Source organism: Olea europaea, unplaced genomic scaffold (assembly GCF_002742605.1).
Source record: "Olea europaea var. sylvestris unplaced genomic scaffold, O_europaea_v1 scaffold481, whole genome shotgun sequence".
In the NCBI taxonomy this organism is placed as follows: domain Eukaryota; kingdom Viridiplantae; phylum Streptophyta; class Magnoliopsida; order Lamiales; family Oleaceae; genus Olea; species Olea europaea.
Window position 1 is genome coordinate 285,321 of NW_019263124.1, and position 22,494 is coordinate 307,814.

At 36.3% G+C, this 22,494-nt stretch overlaps 1 protein-coding gene across 1 annotated transcript; it reads right to left on the reverse strand.

The window, feature by feature from the left end:
- Positions 1-1,927: 1,927 nt before the first annotated feature.
- LOC111388277 (uncharacterized mitochondrial protein AtMg00860-like) lies at positions 1,928-2,944 on the reverse strand. Its single transcript, XM_023012963.1, has 2 exons — positions 2,795-2,944; positions 1,928-2,137 (listed from the first exon to the last, which is right to left on the reverse strand). The coding sequence occupies exons 1-2, from the start codon at positions 2,942-2,944 to the stop codon at positions 1,928-1,930; spliced, it is 360 nt and encodes a 119-aa protein (XP_022868731.1).
- Positions 2,945-22,494: the final 19,550 nt, after the last annotated feature.

The window sequence follows — 22,494 nt, forward strand, 5'->3', positions numbered from 1 at the left end:
ACCAACAATAAATTCAAGGGCCTGAGAGTAGAAGGGATATGGGTGATGACTCCTAAAAATCGAAATGTGTCTAAATCTAATGCAACCTAATAAACAAAATAAAACTATATGCTATGTGATACGGAAAGCAAAATAAAAAGTTTGAAAATTGGGTTGCCTCCCAATAAGCGCTTTTTTAAAGTCATTAGTTGGACTTTGTGTCGCGGTTATTCTGGTACAGCTAGGTCAAGGCTTTCTTTAGAGGTGGGAAAATCTTCCATGTAGTGCTTGATACGTTGGCCAGTTACTTTGAAAGTTCCCTTTGTCTATGATGTAGTTCAACTGTGCCGTAGGGAAACACCTGTGATACAGTGAAAGGACCGAACTATCTAGATTTCTATTTTTTTGGGAAGAGCTTAAGTCTAGAGTTGTATAAGAGGACTTGATCTCCCACTATGAAAATTTGTTGCATGATGTTCTTGTCATGCCACTGTTTCGTCATTTCCTTGTGGATGGCTGCATTCTCATAGGATTCTCTTCTGAATTCCTCCAATTCATGTAGCTGCAGTATTCTTGTTTCTCCAGCCTTTTCTACGTCCAAGTTTAACTACTTCAATGCCTAGTACGCTCTATGCTCAAACTCCACTAGTAGGTGACATATTTTTCCAAAGACCAGTTGATATGGAGACATTCCAAAAGGTGTCTTGTAAGCAGTGCGATATGCCCATAAAGCATCGTCTAATTTCTTTGACCAATCCTTGCGAGATGCATTCACAGTAAGCTCCAGAATTTTTTTCAGTTGTCTGTTTGAGGTTTTCACCGGTCCACTTGTCTGAAGGTGGTAAACAGTGGCAATTCGATGTTGTACCCCGTATTTATGTAGCACTGGAATAACCGATTGTGGAAGTGAGTTCTACCAATACTTATTATGGCCCTAGGTGATCCATAGCGGTTAAAGATGTATTTTTTTTTAAATTTCACCACCACGCTTGTGTCATTTATAGGCAATGCTTTAGCTTCTACCCATTTAGAGACATAATCTACTGCCACTAGGATGTACCGATTGTTATAAGATGATGGAAATGGACCCATAAAATCAACCCCCCAGACATCAAATATTTCCACCTTCAGAATGTTGTTAAGTGGCATCTCGTGACGCCCTGATATGTTACATGTTCTCTGACACTTATCACATGACCTACAGAAACTATGGCAGTTCTTGAACAGTGTAGGCCAAAAGAAACCACATTGAAGCACATTTGCTGCTGTTTTAGTGGGATCAAAGCGTCCTCCATAACCCGAAGCATGTGAAAGGATCGATTTCATCTCATCCTCTGGCACACATTTTGTAATGATCTGGTCTGCCCCTCTCCTGTATAAATTTGGATCATCCCAATAATAGAATTTTGCTTCATGAAGCAGCTTCTTTTTCTGTTAATAGGTGAGATCAGGATCCATATAGCCACTAGCTAAGTAATTAACAATGTCTGCATATCACAGAGCATTTTCTATCTGTAATAACTGTTCATCTGGGAAGACCTCATTAATATCCATGTCCTTTGAATCCTGCAGTTGCTCTAGCCTTGATAAATGATCTGCTACCTGATTTTCTGTTCCTTTTTTTATCACGAATCTTGATGTCAAAGTCTTGTAGCAACAGAACCCATCGAATCAGCCTAGGTTTAGCATCCTTCTTCTCAAACAGATATTTCAAGGCTGCATGGTCAATGTAGATTATGACCTTTGAACCAATCAGATAGGAACGAAATTTATCGAAGGCAAAGACCACTGCTAGCATCTCTTTTTTCGTTGTTGCGTAGTTGATCTGAGCATCTGTCAAGGTTTTGCTAGTATAGTAGATGACATGTAACACTTTTTCCTTACGTTGGCCAAGCACCGCTCCCACTGCAAACTCACTAGCATCACACATAAGTTTGAAAGGTAGATCCTAATCAGGTGCTATTATCACAGGTGCAGAAGTTAACTTTTCTTTCAAAGTATTAAAGGCATTTAAGCACTCATCAGAAAAGTGAAATGACACATACTTCTCTAGTAGATTACACTGAGGTTTTGTAATTTTTGAGAAATCCTTAATGAACATTCTGTAAAACCCTGCATGCCCTAAGAAGCTTCTGATCCCCTTAACTGAATTAGGAGGCTGTAATTTTTCAATCACTTGTATCGTGGCACATAAGCTTTCACGAGGCTTGGTGCTCTTACTGTGGATGTTTCTTTCATTTCATCTTTCTCATTAGTTAGTGGTTCAGACTATGCTTCTTTCTCAGCCACTTTAACCATTACTTCTTTATATTTTCTCTTTGGTCTCTTCACATGTATCTCTGAAAGTTGTAACCCACTTTTGGTTGTAATAGCTTGCACTTGCTCTTTTGGATTGATCATTGTGTTGCCTAACAATGTCCTTTGTGGGTGTTCTGAAAGCTGTTAAGCTATATATCCAATTTGACTTTCCAATTTCTTATGGATGCTTACTGATTGTGAAAGTTGGTGTTAATCTGTTGGAACACCTTGTCCATCTTTTGCATGTATTAGTTGAACATCTTCCCCAAACTTGGTTTTTTCTCTGGCTGGTTATTGTTTGAACTGCTCCTTGCTGATTATCCGACCATCTGAAGTTTGGGAGTTACCTCCATCCTGGTTATATGTTTGTGAAAAGGGATTAAATTTTTTGAATGAAGTTGACTTACTCCTCCTAAAATCCCAAAGATGTGCAATTTTCTGTTAGATGATTAGCCCCGCAGTTTTCACATGATGGACCAGTTATCACTATATGTGCTCCTTTTGTTTGTGACTTCACCAATAACTCTACTTGTTTTATCAATGCTGCTATTTGGGCGTTGGTAGATGCTATGATGTCTAATTCATAGATTCCCGCTGCTTTTGGAGGCACCACTCTTTCTGATGAAAACATGGAATGAGTGGTAGCAATCAACTTAAATAAATCCATACATTGTTACACTAATTTCCCTATGATCGATCTGCTTGTAGAGGAATCCACTTGAAATTTGGACAGTGGTGAAAGTCCCGTGTAGAAATACTGCACTTGATTTCCAATAGTGATCCCATGATTTGGACACTTCCTCTCAACTCCTTAAATTTGTTCCATGCTTCGTGATAGCTCTCCCCATCTTTCTGTTGAAATGTTTGAATTTTTCAGTCTGGTTTTTGCTACTTTAGTTGGTGGAAAGAACTTATTGCAGAATTTCCTGGTCAGTTTCTCCCATGTGGTAATACTTCCATCCGGTTCGGCATCCAGCCATTCCAATGCTGCATCTCTCAGTGTATATGGGAATAATCGCAGCTTGATGGCGTCCTCGTTAACCCCAAGATCATGACAATTCTGGCAATTCCTGAGAACCTTGAGATATGTGTCTGGATTCTCATGAGGTAACCCGTAGAATTGCAGAGTGTTGCTCATCAAATTAATCCAATTAGCCCGTATCTGGAAGTTGTTTACACCAAATTCTGGATATACTATGCTGGACCGCGCGGGTGCTGCTATAGGCGTAAAAAAACATAGAAACTGGCAAGTCCCTTTCATTTACTTCCCTTTGCTCTTGCTGTTGATCTCTCGTGGTCATTTGTCCAATAGGCTGTATGGAGATATGATTGTTTAGATTGTCAGTCATTTGATGTTGCTGTTTTTATTTGTGTTCCTTGCATCTTCGTTTGAAGGTACGTTCTATTTCCGAATCAAACGGTTCAAGATCGTTGCCTTGGGCACGGAGCATACAACGAACACAGTTTTCTCTAGAAAAAAGAAAATAAATAAATCAAATAAAAATTAAAAATAAGATAAAATAATAAAATAATAAAAAAATTAAATTAAGGCTGAAAGTAATAGTCTCCGACAACGACGCCAAAAACTTGTTGTTGATTTTATCCCGCAAGTGGACGGATCGTAACAAGTAGTAAAGTGGACCTTTTGAGTCCGGATTATTGTTCCCATGGGGACTATACTTTAACATTCAATTTATTGTTCCTAACTTCTATTCGATAAAAATAAACAAAAAAATGATTAAATGTGATATTTAAATCAAACAACTAAAATTATCGTGAATGCAACAGAGAATGAGTGAGAATTCAATTGATAAATGGAGATTAGTGCGAAACAAATTCATTTATTGGTCACCTTTACTTCTAATATCGAGATTCATAAAATGAAAGTAGTGTTTAGTCAAATTCTTTTATTGTATTCAACTTACCCCTCTCGAGTTCTCGTTGAGCCTATTTAATTAGTTTAATTCCATATCTCTATGCGAATTAACTTTAATTAAACGAAATAATAGTGCTAAGAATTTCTACGAGATCACAACAACTAATATAGGTATCTCTATACGTTATATTAATTTACTGAATTTTAATATGTTGTCTAAACAAGAATCCGCATATCTATGTAATTATTGTTCACAAAATCATTGAATAATTGGCCAGAAAATTCAAAGTATTAAAAATATAATTAAAATCCACACGTAAAATGTAAAAGAACAAGAATCTTAAATAAAAGACATAAAGATCCGAAATAGATTATATTGTTCTCCCTAAAATTAAATTTAGCTATGCATATTAATGAAAGAAAAACAAAAAATTATGGAAGACATCACCGACCTGCAACTGGCCAAAGAGTGTAAAATATATATAGTATTGCTGCTGCCTCCCTTTCTTTTTCCTGTATGTGTTTTATATATATATATATATATATATATATTGCTGCTGCTGCTTCCCTTTCTTCTTCATGTATGTGTTTGTACGTGTATATCAAAATAATGGCTGCCTCAATATCTTTTTTTTTCCTTCCTACGTGCGTCTGTAATTTTTATTTAAAGAAGAACCCAAAGCTCCTCAAATTCCGTGTTCTTGTCTTTATTTATATTAACCTAGCAGCCACAATTATTCACTAAAAAAGAAAAACTCTCTCTCTCTCTATGTGTATATATCATAAATAAATATCTAATAGCTACCAAATTTGACTAAAAAGGACTAGTTTTTTATGCTAACCCACCTGCAGCCCTTTTATTTCCCTTCAAGAAGGATTTTAGTTCACGCATGCATGTAGATATCTAATCAATCACCAATTTAAGCCATTATTACTATTCTTCAAGTCCTCCGTCTTTCAAGATAATGTAATTCAATCCTTGTGCCATTTTATTCTTGCAAGCCATTTCTTCTTTGATTTAATTCAAGTCATTCACTTTCCAAAATATGGAATTTGATCCAAATTCTTCAATCTTCGATTTATGGTCTAGTTCAACTATTGAATTGTTATAACTTGGTCCCAAACTTTTGCATTTTGCCCTTTTTTACTTCATTACTTCAATTCCTTTTCCTTCATAAAATTTCATATATTAAACATAAAAGACAAAAATTTAGGATATAATTTGTCAAAATAACCATCAAATATTGCTATTTAAGGTACTGAATAAGTGTATAAAATACACTTATCAGGTGTTTGCTTGAATGATTAGGAGAAAGACCTTAGTAAAATTTCATGTGAATGAATAAGCTTTTCCGGTAGTACAACTATTCATTTAAGAATAGCTGGATTTAAAAGTTTTAGATGAAGGGACAAAAATTTAAAAAAAAATTCACTTTTTAGTAGTATTAACCATTGCATTACAGAGAATATTATCTTCTGAAATATCATCGCAGGAAAATGGAAAAGAAAAGAACATGATACAAGCAACAAATAGGCATACCAGAAGCCCGCCTAGAAAACCATTAACTAGAATCTAGTTCTAGCTATCAAAATAAGGATGGACAGAAAATCCAGCCTTGGCAGCAATTCCTACCAAAGTAATTGCCATGACAAGGAAATAGAAGATAAATCCCGTCAAGCCAGTGAATCCCAAAATTCTGGCAATGACTCCTCCAATAATTGACATAAACGTGCGGCTGAAAATAAGGGAAAGCCCTCGGTTCAGCATTATTAGAAAACCTAGCAATTATATAGAAGGGAAAAACTGAAAAGACTGTAGGCAATAGTATAATCGGCTTTGAAACCAAAAGTGTATACAGAAAGAATTGTGAAAGGCTTGGTTCAATTGATACCAAGACCAGCAAATGAATGTATATTTATATTCTGTACATTGCGATGAAAAAGGAAAGGACAATTGATAATTACACAGGATTACAAAACAAAGGAAATAATCAATGTAATTAAAGTTAGACTATTATGGCTGCATGATTAGCACCAAGATTCATGCCAAGATGTGTGCCGAGGGATCAGCAATTGGTCTCTGGTCTATGTTTGTTACATTAACATCCCCCCCGGGCAAGCGAATGGGGGCTGTACACACCATAAGCTTGTCTCGTAAGGGGCAAAAATGAGACGAGGAAAGTCCTTTTGTAAAGAGATCAGCAAGCTGGTCTACAGTTGAAGTAAAACGAATAAAAGCATCCTTGTTGAGAACCTTCTCGCGAATAAAGTGAACATCAACCTCAACATGTTTGGTACGAGCATGAAAAACTGGATTGGAGGTAAGGGAAATTGCACCAATATTATCACAATGAATAACAGGAGGAAATGCTAGTGAAATATGCAAAGTCTTGAGAACCATTCGAACCCAATAAACTTCAGCAACTGTCATTGCAAGAGCACGATATTCATCCTTTGTACTTGATCGAGAGACTATAGGTTGCTTCTTTGCACACCATGAGACTAGACAGGGACCAAGAAAAACACCATAACCTATGGTAGATCGATGATCATCGGGATCCCCAGCCCAATCTGAGTCACAGTATGTATGCAAGTTAAGAGAGCCACGAGTGTAGTATAGGCCACGATCAATAATACCCTTTAAATAGCGAAGAACACGCTTGGGAGAGGACCAATGTTCTGTAGTGGGTGAATGCAAGTGTTGGCATAATTGGTTCACAAAGAAGGTAATTTTAGGGCGTTTGACAGTACAATATTGAAGAGCCCCCGCAATTTGACGATACTCTGTGATGTCAAGTAGGGGTTCCCTAGAATGAGAAGAGAGTTTGCTTCCAGCAACACAAGGGCCATTATAGGGCTTGGCACCAACCATCTTTGCCCGATGTAGTAAGTTAATAATATATTTGCTTTGACGAAGATGAAGGCCGTGAGAATCTTGAACCACTTGAATACCAAGAAAGAAATTAAGATGGCCAAGATACTTTAAGGTAAACTTAGTGTGAAGCATGGCAATCAATGATGAAATAAAAGGATTACTATGTCCTGTGATAAGGATATCATCAACATATACAAGAATATAAATAAGAATATCATCTTGCTGAAAGGTAAAAAGAGAGTGATCCACCTGAGAACCAATAAAACCCAATTCCTCTTAAAATTGAGAAAGGCATTTGAACCAGGGTCGAGGAGCTTGCTTGAGTCCATAGAGAGCTTTGTTGAGCTTGCAGACATAGTCAGGATAATTAGGATCAATATAACCTCGAGGTTGTTCAATGTAAACTTCTTCATCAATAGTAACATGTAAAAAGGCATTGGAAACATCTAATTGATGAATGTTCCAATTAAAATGGACAGCAATTGCTAAGACCAGTCTCACAGTAGCAGGTTTAATAATAGGACTAAATGTTTCAAAGAAATCAATGCCTTGTATTTGCTCAAAGCACTTAGCAACTAACCTTGCTTTTCGACGATCTATAGTTCCATCCACCTTCTGTTTCATTTTATACACCCACTTAGTCTGAATTATGTTCTGATTAATGGGACGAGGACAAAGGGTCCAAGTTTTATTTTCCAGTAATGCAGCATACTCTTGGTCCATGGTAATCCTCCAATCTTCAGAACTCACAACTTGGGAAAATGTTTTGGGCTCAATGAATGAAGATGTTGTGGTGAGAGCAACGAGATGATATTTAGTGGAGTAGAAAGATATATATTTTGGAAATGTTTTAGGATGAAGAGAACCAGTTTGTGAACGTGTAATCATATGTGTCATAGATTGCTCATTCTGAAAAGGCGGGATTGAGTTAATTTCAGATTGCATACATGCAGAAGATGGAATATCTGAGAGGTTGAGAATGAATTAATGAGCTATTGTCTTCTGATGAAGAAGAACATGTTGTTGTGATATTTGGATTGGAAAGGAAAGTAGAGGATGATGCTATAGGCTAGAAGGAACTTACTGGAGAGATGCGAGATGAATTGGAAAGCTGATTTAGTGAGAGATGAATTGGATCACGTGGGGATGAGCTAGAAGGAAGAGATGAGTTCAACTTTCTCTGTGTAGGGAACAAGTGTTCATCAAACACCACATGTCGCGACAAGTAGACCTTTTTTGAGATTGGGTCTAGACAACGATATCCTTTATGATTGGAAGAATATCCCAAGAATATACACTGTGTGCTTCTAAAGACAAGTTTACTAGTTGTGTATGGCCTTAGTAAAGGATAGAAAGCACACCCAAAGGTCCTAAGGGTGGGAATAGTCAGGGGTTCTGTTGAATAATTTTCTATAAGGAGACTCAAATTCTAGTAAAGGGGTATGCATGAGGTTGATTAAGTGAATGGCAGTAGAAAATGCATCTACCCAGAAAGAAGAAGGAAGGTTGGATTGAGCTAAAAGAGAAAGTCCAATTTCCATGATATGACGGTGTTTACGCTCAGCAATCCCATTTTGTTGGGATGTATAGGGCAAGTCAAATGGTGGTGAATACCATTAGAGTTGAAAAAGAAACAAATTTGTTTGAGGTATATTCACCGCCGTTATTAGTTTGGAACTGCTTAATCTTGCATGAAAATAAATTTTGACTAATAATTTGAATTTGACAAAGCAAGAAAAAACCTCTAATTTAAGAGAAATAGGGTACAACCATGTAAATCTGAAGTAGTCGTTAATAAAAATTACATAATAGAGACAACCATCCCGAGATTTAGTAGGGGATACCCATACATCTGAGTGAATAATTTCTAATGTACCTAAAGAAACTTTATTTGAATCATAGAAGGAAGTCTTCTTGCTTTTCCCAACTGACAGGCTGGACACAAGAAATCTTGAGAGGCCGACCTATGAAGAGGAAGCTTGAAAGAAGTAATGATTCATTTTGTGATTTTATCTGAAGGATGTCCTAGTCTTGCATGCCATACATCTAAGGAAGTTTTGACACAAAAAAGGGCTATTTGTGCATGACATTGATTTATTGTGCTTTTATTGAGACGCACAGGATAGAGGCCGCCTTTACTCGATCCCTCCAGAAGAGTTTTTCCTGTTTTGTTGTCCTTGACAAAATAACAAGAATCCATTAGAATGAAATAGCAATCATTATCAATACAAAATTGATTAATGGATAAGAGATTGGTCATGGCATCAGGACAGTGTAAAACTTTGTCAAAGTAAAATGTTGTTTGTGGAGTGTTTAGGGAGAAAGAACCTGTGTTTTGGATTTTAAGGTCATTACCATTACCTACAGCTACTGATTCATTCCCGCCATATTTCTCCCGAATAGTAAGAGTTGCCACATCATTTGTAATATGCTAATTTGCTCCGTTGTTGGCATACCAAGTGTTATCTTCATGAAGTCCATTAATGTGAGCTACCATAGCAGCAAGTTGTGAAGGCGAATGCCGTCCTCGATAACTATAATCCATCCCATGGAAACAATCCAGGGCTTCGTGGTTTGTTTTTTGACAAATTTGGCATGTCACGCATACAGTAGTTGAAAAATTACGTTGAGAAGACTGTGGACTAGAAGAGCCATTGTTGAGATTCGATGGTTACATCGAAGAGATGAAATTTTTCTGTTTGGCATGCGAATTTCCATGCTGAAATTGGCTGCGAGTAAGAGAAAAGTTGTAATTCTTCGGCTTCCTTGGACCATTGTGAGAATGGTTTTTGGAGGTAACAAGCATTGCAAAATTCTGGTTCTCCATGACAGCATGCATATTTTAACTTTTAAGAAGAGCTTCATATGATAGCAGTTCAGATTGAAACTCATCAAAAGTAATTGTATTTTTCTATAGAGCAAACAAACAAGAGGCAATAAAAGGGTTGAAGGACGGATTTAGACCTCCTTTAATATAAGAGATCAGATCATCCTCATCTACAGGCTTTCCAGCGGCAGGAAGATGGTCTGCACATATCTTTGCAGTATTCAAAAACTCAGTACAATTCTTCCCTCCTTGGTGTAAACTATATAGTTGTCGTTTAAGGATGCTAACTCTGGAACGTGCTTGAGACACGTATTTGTTGACTAAGGCTGTCCAAACTTGCTTAGCAGAGTTTAAACCATACACAGATGGTAAACCTTGCTCTGTAAGTGTGGAGTTGAGAAGTCCAAGAACAAATTGATCCTTCTTGTGCCAGAGTAGGAAGGCATGATTGATTTCCTTTGTTGGCTTATTCTGATCATCAAGTAAGTATTCATCTAGGCACGGTTTAGATCCATCCATGAAGCCCAGGAGATCATGACTTCTCAATGCAGGAACACACTGAGAGGTCCAATTCAAATAGTTTCCACAATCCATTTTATCCGAAATGAGTTGAGATATGTTTGGTGCCTTGAAAACAACGGGAGTGGTGGTGTTTGAAGAGGCCATTTGCTTTAGGATCAAGCGTGAGCAAAAGAAGGCTCTGATCCAAGAAAGAATTGTGAAAGGCTTGGTTCAATTGATACCAAGACCAGCACATGAATGTATATTTATATGAGTTCTGTACATTGTGATGAAAAAGGAAAGGACAATTGATAATTACACAGGATTACAAAAAAAGGAAATAATCAATGTAATTAAAATTAGACTATTATGGCTGCATGATTAGCACCAAGATTCATGCCAAGATGTGTGCCAAGGGATCAGCAATTAGTCTCTGGTGATTTCTGTGTTTGTTACATTAACACATACTGTCTACATATTGATATGGAAATAATCTAAAGTTCTTTGGTGTAAAGATGACATTTCTTAACAGGTCAAAGATTCACCTCCCAGACGGTGATGCACCAAATAATTATACTATTAGCTCATCGCATATTATTCATAACTCGTCCATACATGGCTTAAATAAAACAAATATTATCGAAAGATAGCATGGATGATCATGAAACCATTTACGTCTACGTAGTAAATGCAGCACATAATAAATACTCTCAGGTCCTGCAACAAAAATATATGTTTTGACAATTGGTTAATAGAGCCAACTACATCAGAACAATGCACTTTCTAACTGCATTCAAACCACACATCAACCGAATAAATCAATCACCTTAAACTTAAGTCCAATCAACTTACAGTGTCAATCTATTTAATAAAACTAGAGCTGCGTAATAGTATCACTCTTCATCTTACTAAGATAGCAGACAAACCTGTAATAAATAATTTTTGTGTTGTTTTTTCAACATTGAAAGTTGATATTTCATCTGCCCATCACTTGATTGCTTTCTGGACACACTTGATTTGTCCGAACTTGCCATTGCCTTCTCTTATCTGATTTTTAACAGAACTTCTAAAGATTGGATATTAAAAGTTTGAGAAAAAAAGAAGTACTGAGAATAAGCCAAGCCCTATTACATCAATATTTCCTCGACAAGAAACCAGTAAATGAAATATTCCACTGCGTGTAGACCTTTGAGTAACATTACCCAATACAGTATAAACATACACACATTTCTTTTTCTCCCAAAAATAATGTTAGAATTTGGTAGAATATAATTTACGAATGAAGAATTCCTTCTCATTGATTGAATGAATATGTTACAATCCTTATAATGAAAGAAAACATGTGTGTATCTAATGTAAGAAATAAAATATTATGTAATAAAACAATGCAACTGATAAGGAAAGAAATCTTCCTAAATATGTAATTAGTCAATATGCCCCCTCAAGTTGGAGCATGGAGATCCGTAATGCCCAACTTGCGAGTGAAACGATGAAAAAGATCCTTGCCGAGAGCTTTGGTGAAAATGTCAGCTAATTGGACCTTGGCGGACATGTGTGTGGGAAGAATGAGTCCAGAGAGAAATTTCTCACGCATGGAATGGCAGTCAATTTCAATGTGTTTGGTGCGCTCGTGAAACATAGGGTTATGAGTGATATGTAGAGTAGCCTCATTGTCATAAAAAAGCAAAATGCGCTGCGGATGTGGAACTGCGAGGTCATGTAAGAGAGACTTGAGCTAAACAAGTTCACATGTGGTTATAGCCATTGCACGGTACTCAGCTTCAGTAGAGGAGCGAGAAACAACTGATTGCTTCTTCGTGTGCCAAGAGATGGGACTAGTGCCAAGTATGATGAAAAAACCAGTGGTGGAACGGCGAGTGGTAGGACAACTCGCCCAATCAGAAACTGAATATGCAGTAAGTCGAAAATCACATTGTGCAGAATAAAAAAGACCATGTCTTGGAGTGCCCTTTAGGTATCGTAGAACATGGAGAGCAGCTCGATAATGAGGGTCCCGAGGACGTTGCATGAACTGGCTCAACATGTTGATGGAGAATGAGATGTCCGGACGAGTGATAGTGAGGTATAGAAGGCGGCTAACCAACCGACGATATATGCCGGGATCAGAAAGTAAGTTACCATCATCAGGATTAAGCTTCAAATTTTGGTCCATAGGAAAAGAAGCAGGTTGTGATCCAAGATTACCAGAGTCAGTAAGAATGTCCAATGCATATTTCCTCTTATTAACAAAAATTCCAAATGGAGATCGAGCGACTTCGAGACCAAGAAAATATTTCATGGTACCCAAGTCCTTTATTTTAAAACGATCATCAACGGAAGTTTTGAGAACAGTAATGACGGATAGATCATTTCCTGTAACCAAAATGTCGTAAACATAAACTAAAACCACAGTAAGAGATGAGCCAATAGTCTGAGTGAAAAGTGAGTGATCAGCTGGAAACTGAGTAAAATCATCAGATAATAATACAGATGAAAGCTTCGAGTACCAGTTTCGAGATGCCTGCTTAAGACCATAGAGAGACTTAAGTAAACGACAGACACGAGTCTCCCCTTGTTGACCATACCCGAGGAGGAGCGTCATATAGACCTCCTCATCCAAATTACCATGAAGGAATGCATTATTAATGTCAAGTTGATGAAGATGCCAATTACGGGCTGCTGCAATGGCCAAGACATAACAAACAGTAACAAGTTTAGCCACGGGTGCAAAAGTGTCATGGTAATCAAGACCCTCCACCTGAGTGTAGCCCTTAGCCAACAACCGAGCCTTATGGCGTTCAATGGAACCATCTGCATGGAGTTTTGTTTTGAAGACCCACTTACAGCCAATCGGTTTCTTGTCAGGAGGAAGTGAAGTAAGTAGTCAAGTATTATTAACTTCAAGGGCTCGAATCTCAGCTTGCATGGCATCATGCCAATGGGAATGTTTGACAGCTTGAGAATATCGAGTGGGATCAGAGGTTTGAGAAAAGGTAGAAAGAAAGGCAAAATGAGCAGGTGTAAATTTATGGTAAGAAATAAAATGAGATAAAGGATGAGTAGTACCTAAAGATGTAACGAGGTTAGTGGAAGGCGTAACAGATGAAGATGATGGCAGGGTAGGGCAAATGTAGTCAGCAAGATGAGCGGGACGTTGGATAGTAAGACGAGGACGAGTTTGAAGAGAAGAGGGTGCAGATGCGGGAGGAGGTGGAGAGGGTGGCGTTGGCAGTGGAGAAGGATCAGGGACGGGGAGAGGTAAGACTAGGGATGACGGGGTAGATGGGGAATGCAGTTGAAAAGGAAAAACATGTTCTATAAAGGTGACATCCCGAGACATTAGAAGCCTTTTGCTTTCTAAGTCATAAACACGGTATGCACTATGAGAAGACGGAAAATCAAGGAAGACACAGGGACAAGCATGGGAATCAAACTTATCACGGTGAGCAGAATTGGTGTGGGCATAGCATAGACAGGCAAACACACGTAAACGATCATAACGAGGTGGGGTGTGATAAAGACGCTCAAAAGGAGAAATATTTTGGAGAGAGGACAAAGGAGTGCGGTTGATGAGATAAGTGGCCGTGAGAACGCATTCACCCCAAAAGGTAAGGGGAAGGTGTTCCTGAAAGCGTAGACATCGAGCCACATCTAAGATATGACGGTGCGGGAGTGGTTCCATAGCCAGAATTTGTGACCGGAGTTGCTAGAAGCTATCATTTAAACCCATGAGGAATTGGTAGATTCGGTCAAGTTCCTGGGTCTCAAAGAGTGATTTAGATGCACCGCAAGTGCACGAAACTGTGGGTTGTAGAGAAGGTAATTCATCCCATAATTCCTTCAATCGTCCATAGTAAGCAGTGATTGATTGTTGTTCTTGATGGAGGTTCGCTAAATCTCGTTTCAGCCGAAAATTTTGGTGCGGTTAATTTGATAGAAACGGGTTTCTAGTTCAACCCATAAATCGTTTGGTGTGTCGCAATCTAGGAAGATACCTGTGAGGGATCTATCAATAGAATGAAGGAGTGAAGACATTATCATATCACAGCATCTGTCCCAAAGAAGAGCAGCAGCAGCGTCATTGGTTGGTCGTTTGATAGTGCCAAGAACGAAACCCAGTTTGTTCTTGGCATTCAGTGCACGAGTTATTGCTCGGCGCCAAGCAGGGTAGTTATCGCCATTGAGAGGCACATCGACGAGAAATTGATTGGGTTGGTTAGATGAATGTAAGTAGTATGGGGAGGTAGCATCGGTGAGGGATTTCAAAGCATTAGGGGTGGCCGCATGTGTGGTTGAATCTGCCATGGTAAGGATATGGATTGTTCAAACCTTCGGCTTGGCTCTGATACCATGTTAGAATTTGGTAGAATATAATTTACGAATGAAGAATTCCTTCTCATTGATTGAATGAATATGTTACAATCCTTCTTATAATGAAAGAAAACGTGTGTGTATCTATTGTAGGAAAGAAAATATTATGTAATAAAACAATGCAACTGATAAGGAAAGAAATCTTCCTAAATATGTAATTAGTCAATAAATAATTTTAAAGATTTTGTATTGCTTACTATGAAAAACTTCAAACAATTTATATGATTAGATAAATAAGTACCCACACACGTGACACATGCATAGTCATAGATATTAATTACAATATGATTTCTTTGGTTAAATTACACATGGATGTAAAATTAAAGAAATTTGTCAGCGACTTGTAAAATATGTCTCAACTTTCAAGTGGGATCTTAAATCACTCGCTGTTACATTAATTTGTTCGGAAAAAAAGAAGTGGAGTAATCAGATCGGTGGATAAGGGAGTTGTTGAAAAATACGAGTGGGTCGTCCATTGTTGACCCAACCAGCATGACATCAAAAAGGTTGGAGCGGGTGGTTTGAACTTGGAATTCAAACCTGCAAACTTCCCATAATGTCCCTTGACTTCCATATAACCTCCTATAATTGTCTAGGACAAGAAGAGAGAAACGACAGGAAAAGTGTGAAATTTAGATGGAAAATCACACATAAATTGAAAAGTGCCTAAAACCTAATATTTGGCATGAAAAATCACAAAATGAGTCACTTAGATCGTGGAACATTGTGATTAAGATTGAGATCATTGGAGAATTAAAAATGCAGGTTTTGAAGTTTAGAAAGCAAATTCAACTATACGCAAAAAAAAAAAATAATAATAATAATAAAATAAAAATAAATTTGAATTCATCTATTCAAGTAAGAATCTTGACCAGAAATTTATGCTAAAGAATGCTGCAATTTCTATAAGGAGTATTCAAGAGCACAAAAATTTCACTTGAAGAAAAACACAGGAAATATCAAAATTAAAGTAAGCAATACGAATAAAAACCTATATGCACAGTCATTTAGCAGATACCTTGACGCTTACAAGAGACGAGTCATCGTCGTAACTAAGTTCTGATTTCAGAGTGAAAATGGTTCATTGTTAACGGCCTCGATTCTTAAAAATGATGACATGGGAATTGGGAGTTTAGACCTCAATTTATTCTTAAAACAGTATTTGGAACTTCAAATTTTTTTGAACATTTAGGGACCAAAAATTCAAATTTTATAGCATTTGAGTCCACAGAAATTTGATCCAGTGTGCGTCACATCTCTCACGCGACAAAAGAATAATTTGGAAAAAAAAAATGAAAAGTAAAAGAGAAAATAATTGGACTACATATATGGGTATTATAGGTATGTAAGCATCTATTCTATTATCCATTTAGATCGATAGGATAGGAAGAAATAGAAAGTCATTTAGCCCTTGTTTGATTTTCATTATTTTCAAAATACATTTTCTCTGATATTTTTTTAACTACACATTTTTAATAAAATAATATTATACTTAAACAAAAATTTTTCTTATTTTTGAACAACACATTCTTCATCAATCTAATATTTGAAAATACATTCTTTTACAAAACTGGGGCTCAAACATACTTTTAATTTACAACATATTAGGTTGTATTTAATATTTTTTTAATAAGATTTTGTGAACTTCAATAATATAATAAGGCACTTCTTTATTTTTAAAATCATGCTACATGTGTAATCTAATTTGATAATATTGGTTGATAACTCACACATTACAACATCACATTCATTAATTTCAAAATTTTTATTTATTTATTAATAGCTCAGATTTTGACAACACATACATTTTCAATCATTATTATCAATCACGATTGTACAAATAGATTAATTCTTATATTAGTAAGTCTAAAACCATTATTTATTTTAAGTAGTTTATATCTTTTGGTGATTATGCAACATTTTGCACCAAAATTGTGCAAAGTTTGATGCTATATTAGAAATACTTGCAAAGTTTGATATTACGTTAGAGACATTTGGCACCATTTGTTGATGCATTTTGGTGGTTTGGTATCTCTTTTGGAGATGTCCTTAGACAACCCAAAAAATAGAGTTAAATCAATATTTTCACATCTTCCTCGCATATGGGGCTTTTTCCTTAAAATTCATGTCTTGGCCTTGTTTTTATCACTGTCTAAAACATGGATTGTAATGTTGTTCTGGGCATATATTTTCAGCAGTAAGTTAATTATAAAAAAAGTTTGTCCCAGATTATGAATCTTAATTCGTTTGACTTTCATATTGTAAAGCAACTGCATGTTTCACTGTCTTAAAGAATATCGTGAACCTCAAAGCACATTTTTGGACAAAGAAAATAAACTCAAGTAAAAACCTTGAGTCCAAGTAAAACTGTATGGACCAGATGAAAAATTAGCTAAGCATAATTGTTTTATTCTATAGAGAACGAAATAAGCTACTTGAGATGGATCATGTTTGGGTATGCAGAAAATTGTAGACAAAAATCAAAATTAGTACTTCAGGCAAAACAAATCATAGAATGCTTATATGTCCTCGTATTATTACTTTTCTCTTTCCTCTATGCTAGAAGTTGGGGTAGAAAGTTTTGTTGTTATCATTGACATCTTAAAAAATTTTGATTTGAGCTAAAAGCACAATAATTATATCTTGACTCTATAGTAAGAAGAAGTGTTCGTTTCCTAAGGAAGAGTTACACTACCTTTGGACATGTACTTGGACACAACGATTGTGACTGGTGAACGAATGTGCAAAAATCAAGGCAATCTAAGAGCAGAAACAACCGAACAAGGTGACACAGCTTGATCTTTCATAGTTTTGATTAATTATTATTGGAAGTTCATACCAGGGTACTCCCTTTGAAGGACCTCCTGAAGAAGAAGGAGACATGGTTTCATGGGATGCATTTCTTCTGAGCACGTAAAGGGGCACTATGCGGTAGTAGTTTGCTCCACGAGACTACCTTCCTCCTTTTCTTGGTCGCTTAGGAACAAAAGACAATTTAAAGAAAGCTTTGCAATAGAGAATTTCAATGCATTGAAAATAATTTGTTCATTGATTGATGAAAGTAAAAAATTACAATTGCAGATGCAAGGGGCGAACACCAATGAACTTGACAAGACTTTCTAATTCCTTGTAACTTATACAATATCTTAAGTAACAAAATCCATGTGATAGGGTAGACGGTTAAAAGACGAGAAATCAATCTAAACCTTTACAAATAGTAGGCTTATTTTACAACTGAAATAAACTATTATAACTAAAAGAAAATTACAACTAAAACGATTACTTACAAAATGCAATCAAAGTTGGGCAAACTACGGCTGCGAGTGGGTCAAGGGGTTAAGTTTAGTTGCGGTCCTTTACATTTTCCCCTTTTGTTTTAATGACGTCCTCGGTCCATCGATGTATGGTATGCTTCAATTAGAGGTTTGAAAGCTCCAAGGTCTTTTGCTCTTTTTCAAGTACTCTTCTCATTGTTGCACCACTCCATTTCACCAAGTATTCTTGATGATTCTTCATGGAAGCCTAGGTAATTCGGTGGTCAAGAATAGCTTCAGGAATCCTCTTTCCAATTTTCTTTAATTCAAACACATGTCACTTTGACTTACTTCTAGATGCATCCTCATTGTCTACAAAATATGGTTTAAGCACACCGACATGGAAAACATTGCGAATTTTGCGCCATGAATGGAATTCTAATCTACATACGACTTCCCAATCCGCTTCATGATAGATATATTTGCCCGATATATTTTGGCATAGATCAAGAATCTTTTCGTCTCGTTGGTTTATAAGAATTTCTATTGGAAAGTTTAATCATCACCAAATTAAATTCTAGGAAACGACGTTTTAGATCATAATATTTTTTACATGATTTCTGTGCTTCCTCAAGGTAGCTTTGATCAATTTTAGTATTTTGTTTCCATTCTTGAAAGAAGTTCTTTGCTTGAGAGGACTTGTATTTAGATCAAAATCCACAACATGAAGGAATAACAATTCCCAGCCAGTAGCAATCTCAAAAATACTCTTATTGGTAGAAGACTACTTTTGGACATTGAAGCAAATCTGAGCCACATTTAAAAGTTTTAACAAATTTTTTGTAAAATAGAGATAAATTGTCGAAGATATTCCTCTATATAGAATTGAAGTGCTTTGTCTACCTATCAGATTGTAGGTGAAAACTTGAACTTATGCTTAATGTTGAATTGAGAAGTTTGAACAACTCGGTCCAAAATATGCTAGTAAATCAAGGATCATGATCACTACGATGCCCTTTGGCAATCGCCAGTATCTAACAATATGTTAATAGAAGAGTTGAGTGGTCTCTTTCGTGGATATATACTTAGGTACTGATATAGAAGTTGCACAATTTGATAGATGGTCTACCAAGATGATGATATTGCCAATGTCTCCAACCTTTGGCAAGCCAATAATATAGTCTATCGATACACTTTCAAATGGTCTAGTTGGGACAAAAAGGGGCTCTAGGATTCTTGCCTTTTTCTGATAGTATACCTTATCCTGTTGATAAACAAATCAAGTCTTCACATAAGTTGCAATGTCATTCCTCATTTTACGATCCATAGTATGCTTGTTGTATCAGTGCACAAGTACGTTCTTCTCCAGGATGTCCCGCCTAAAGTGTGTCCTGGCACTCCTTAATTAAAGATTTCCTCAAATTTCTATCCATCAAAACATATAGGAGATTTCTTTTTGTCTTCACTAGACCCTATCTAGCCAAAATTGATGAGTCTTACCTTGTTTGATGATGTCGGCCAAACATTGGGTTATCGGGTCCTTCTCTAGAAGTATCTGTATTCAATCTTTTGTATTTGTAGTGATTTTACTCTCTGAAACATTGGGTTCTTCTCTAAGCACGCTGATGACTAGGAGCATTAGTGACATGATTATTGAAACCGGAGCAATACTTCAAAATAAAGATGAGCTCTAAAAGGAATTCCTGCCAACAAGCTTGCTTACTCAAAACTTTCGCTGGGACATGAAGTGACTACAATATTATCAATGTTCTCAATAAATAGAGATCCAAGTAGGTAGTGACTCCATGCTCTAAGACAGCAAACTATCTTCAACAACTCCTTCTCGTACGTCGAGTAATAACATTCTACATTAATTAGCTTTTCACTTTCATAAGTGATCAAATGTCCTTTTGCTTGAAGACTCCTCTAAGAGCAAAATCTGAAGTATCCGTTTGAACTTCAAGTTTTTCAATCATATCTATTATGGGCAACACTAAATTCATCCACATCGACTTCTTCAATTTCTCAAAAGTGGATTGGTATTGTGCTGATCAATCCCAAGCTTTATCCTTCTTTGTTAATTCGATAAATGACAATGCAACTTCGGAGTATTCTTTTACAAATGTACGTGAAGCATACTTCATGTACATTCTTTAGTAGTTGCCAATATGTCACAAGAGGATTTGTTAGGCCAAGAGGCGTAACCTTAAACTTGAAGGCTCCATATTTGATTAACACAGTAGTCTTTGCTTCATCTCCTTCTTTGATCTGAACTTGCAAGTATCCGAACCTAAAATAAATCCTTGTATAATACTTCACCTTGCTCAGTCTGTTGAAGCAATCTACGACAAGCGAAATAGGAAAGTTGTTCTTCACATAATCTTATTCAAGGCTTGATAGTCACAACACATTCGGAGAGAACCATCATCCCTTTTTTTGAAATAACACGAAAGCTTCATATGAAGATTTCGCAGGCACGATTATCTTACTTTCCAACAATTTTCCCAATTTTTTGATAAGCTCTTTTGAGTTTAGGATGAGAAATTCTACAGGGGCATTGGATATGATCGATTACCCTCCTTGACGACAAACTCTTTGGTAATTCATCAAGCATGATATCCTTAAATTTCTGAATAAGCCTTCAAACAAGTCTTGAAATAGGACAATTCGTCTCTTCGGTCTCCTCTAGTCGAAGACTGCATAAAAAGGAATGTTCATTCTTCTTGAAATCCTTACTAAATTGCATGGTTGAGATGCCCTTCTTACCCACCCTTCCAGCTTGTATGGCGATGACACATAACTTATTACAGTAAAAAAAGTCGATAAATAAATGTCCGATAAATTAATAATCTCCCTTAAATAATAAACTTTTTTAGTCCCGACTTAAGCCATTTTACTAAATTAATAACTCCGTTAAATGCATAAGATAATAATTGTTATTTCAAATCCTTCAAGGTTCAACGAGTATATAAAATAATAACTACTTACATTTATAAGAAGATCATACTAATATAAATGAACAAACTTTTAATTTAACAATATTTTTTTTTCAATTCACATATTTTTCAAAATATGCTCTAATGCCTTTTGTTTTTTTCCTTGTATCCAAACCAATCTCAACTTCATTACTAATTTTGTTGCAATGCACACACTACATTTATCTTCTTTTTTTTTTTTTTTTCATTTTGTGCAATATAATTATTTAAGGTTATGACTACTTGAAATGCCTCTTTTGAAGATATAGTTGGTATAACAACTTTATCTTGATCATGATTATCATAGATAGGTGTATTTAGTATCACTTGAATAACATCTTTATCAAAAGGAGATCCTATCACGTCATTTTCAATATGATAGTTTCAAAAGTGCTCGACATCTATCACAATTAATAAATTATTCATTTATCGATAAATGAATAACTCCTCTATAGTAATAAATTTTCTTAATCCCATCATTATTATTTTATAGAGACTTTATTGTACTCATCATCATTAAGGAATCAGAGTATGAAAATAGCTAACTTTGTACCTCAAAGAAATTCCAATCCTAGAATAAGTTTTAAGTCATCCATCTGAACACACACAAATTAGTCATTCCTTCAAAAGGACTAGCCTTGATTAATACAAATTTGGCTACTCCAGTAATTGATTGAGCAATTGAGTTGATTGCTCTGACTTTCCCGCTACCTTTTCCAGAACAAATCCGAGATGCTATACTTTAGTAATTGCAAGAAGGTTAGCCCTGATTGGCTTTCCATTGATTTTCACATCGATTTTGTAGTGGCTACTAGCTTGCAAGACATCTTACTTTGAACCCGTAGTTGACAATATGCATTTGCCAATCATCTTTGCGGACAATCCATCACCCGACTGATCTACCCTTCAATATCTTTCCTTTGTTCCGATTGTTATTGTGGCTACCATGACAGTTGCCCTGACGGCTATTTTTGATGATTTCCTTGAGAGTTACTTTCATAGGTGCCTTGATAACCTCCTACTTCATCGTAAGAGAACCACTCTCTCCCATTTGAGTTCAAACTGGACTTGAAAGGTCTGTTTTTCCCCTACTAGATTGACCATTCCCTCATAGTCGATCTTTTGTCAGTTGAGGTTGCTATTCCATTAGACATTCAACGGCTCCCATTGTCGCTTTCAAATTAACTACCTTCTGTCTTTGAAGTTCCTTGCATGCCCACGGTTTTAAACTTTCCATGAACATGAAGAGTTTATCCTTTTTTCCAACAAATCTTTAATGTTCAGCATGTGTTCTCAAAAGGCTTTCACGTACTCCCTGATAGAGTCCATACGTTTCAATTTTTGTAGTGCTCGTCGGGTCCGATATTCCACATTTTTTGAGATAAATTAAGTCCTAATCGCCTCTTTAAGAAGATCCCAAGAATCTATTTGAATTTTGTTGGCTTGAATATCGGCATATTTTGTTCGTCACTACATGGTAGTTGTCGTTACTTTTCTTGCTTTGACTTCAATGGTAGTCGCATAAAGTATTGTTCCAT

Excerpts from the sequence above, each read along its gene's own strand:
- LOC111388277 (XM_023012963.1), bottom strand. The coding sequence starts at position 2,944 with ATGGATTTATTTAAGTTGATTGCTACCACTCATTCCATGTTTTCATCA. Across the intron at positions 2,138-2,794 it reads TAAAACAAGTAGAGTTATTG|CCTCCTAATTCAGTTAAGGG; the intron begins GTGAAGTCACAA and ends GAAAAATTACAG.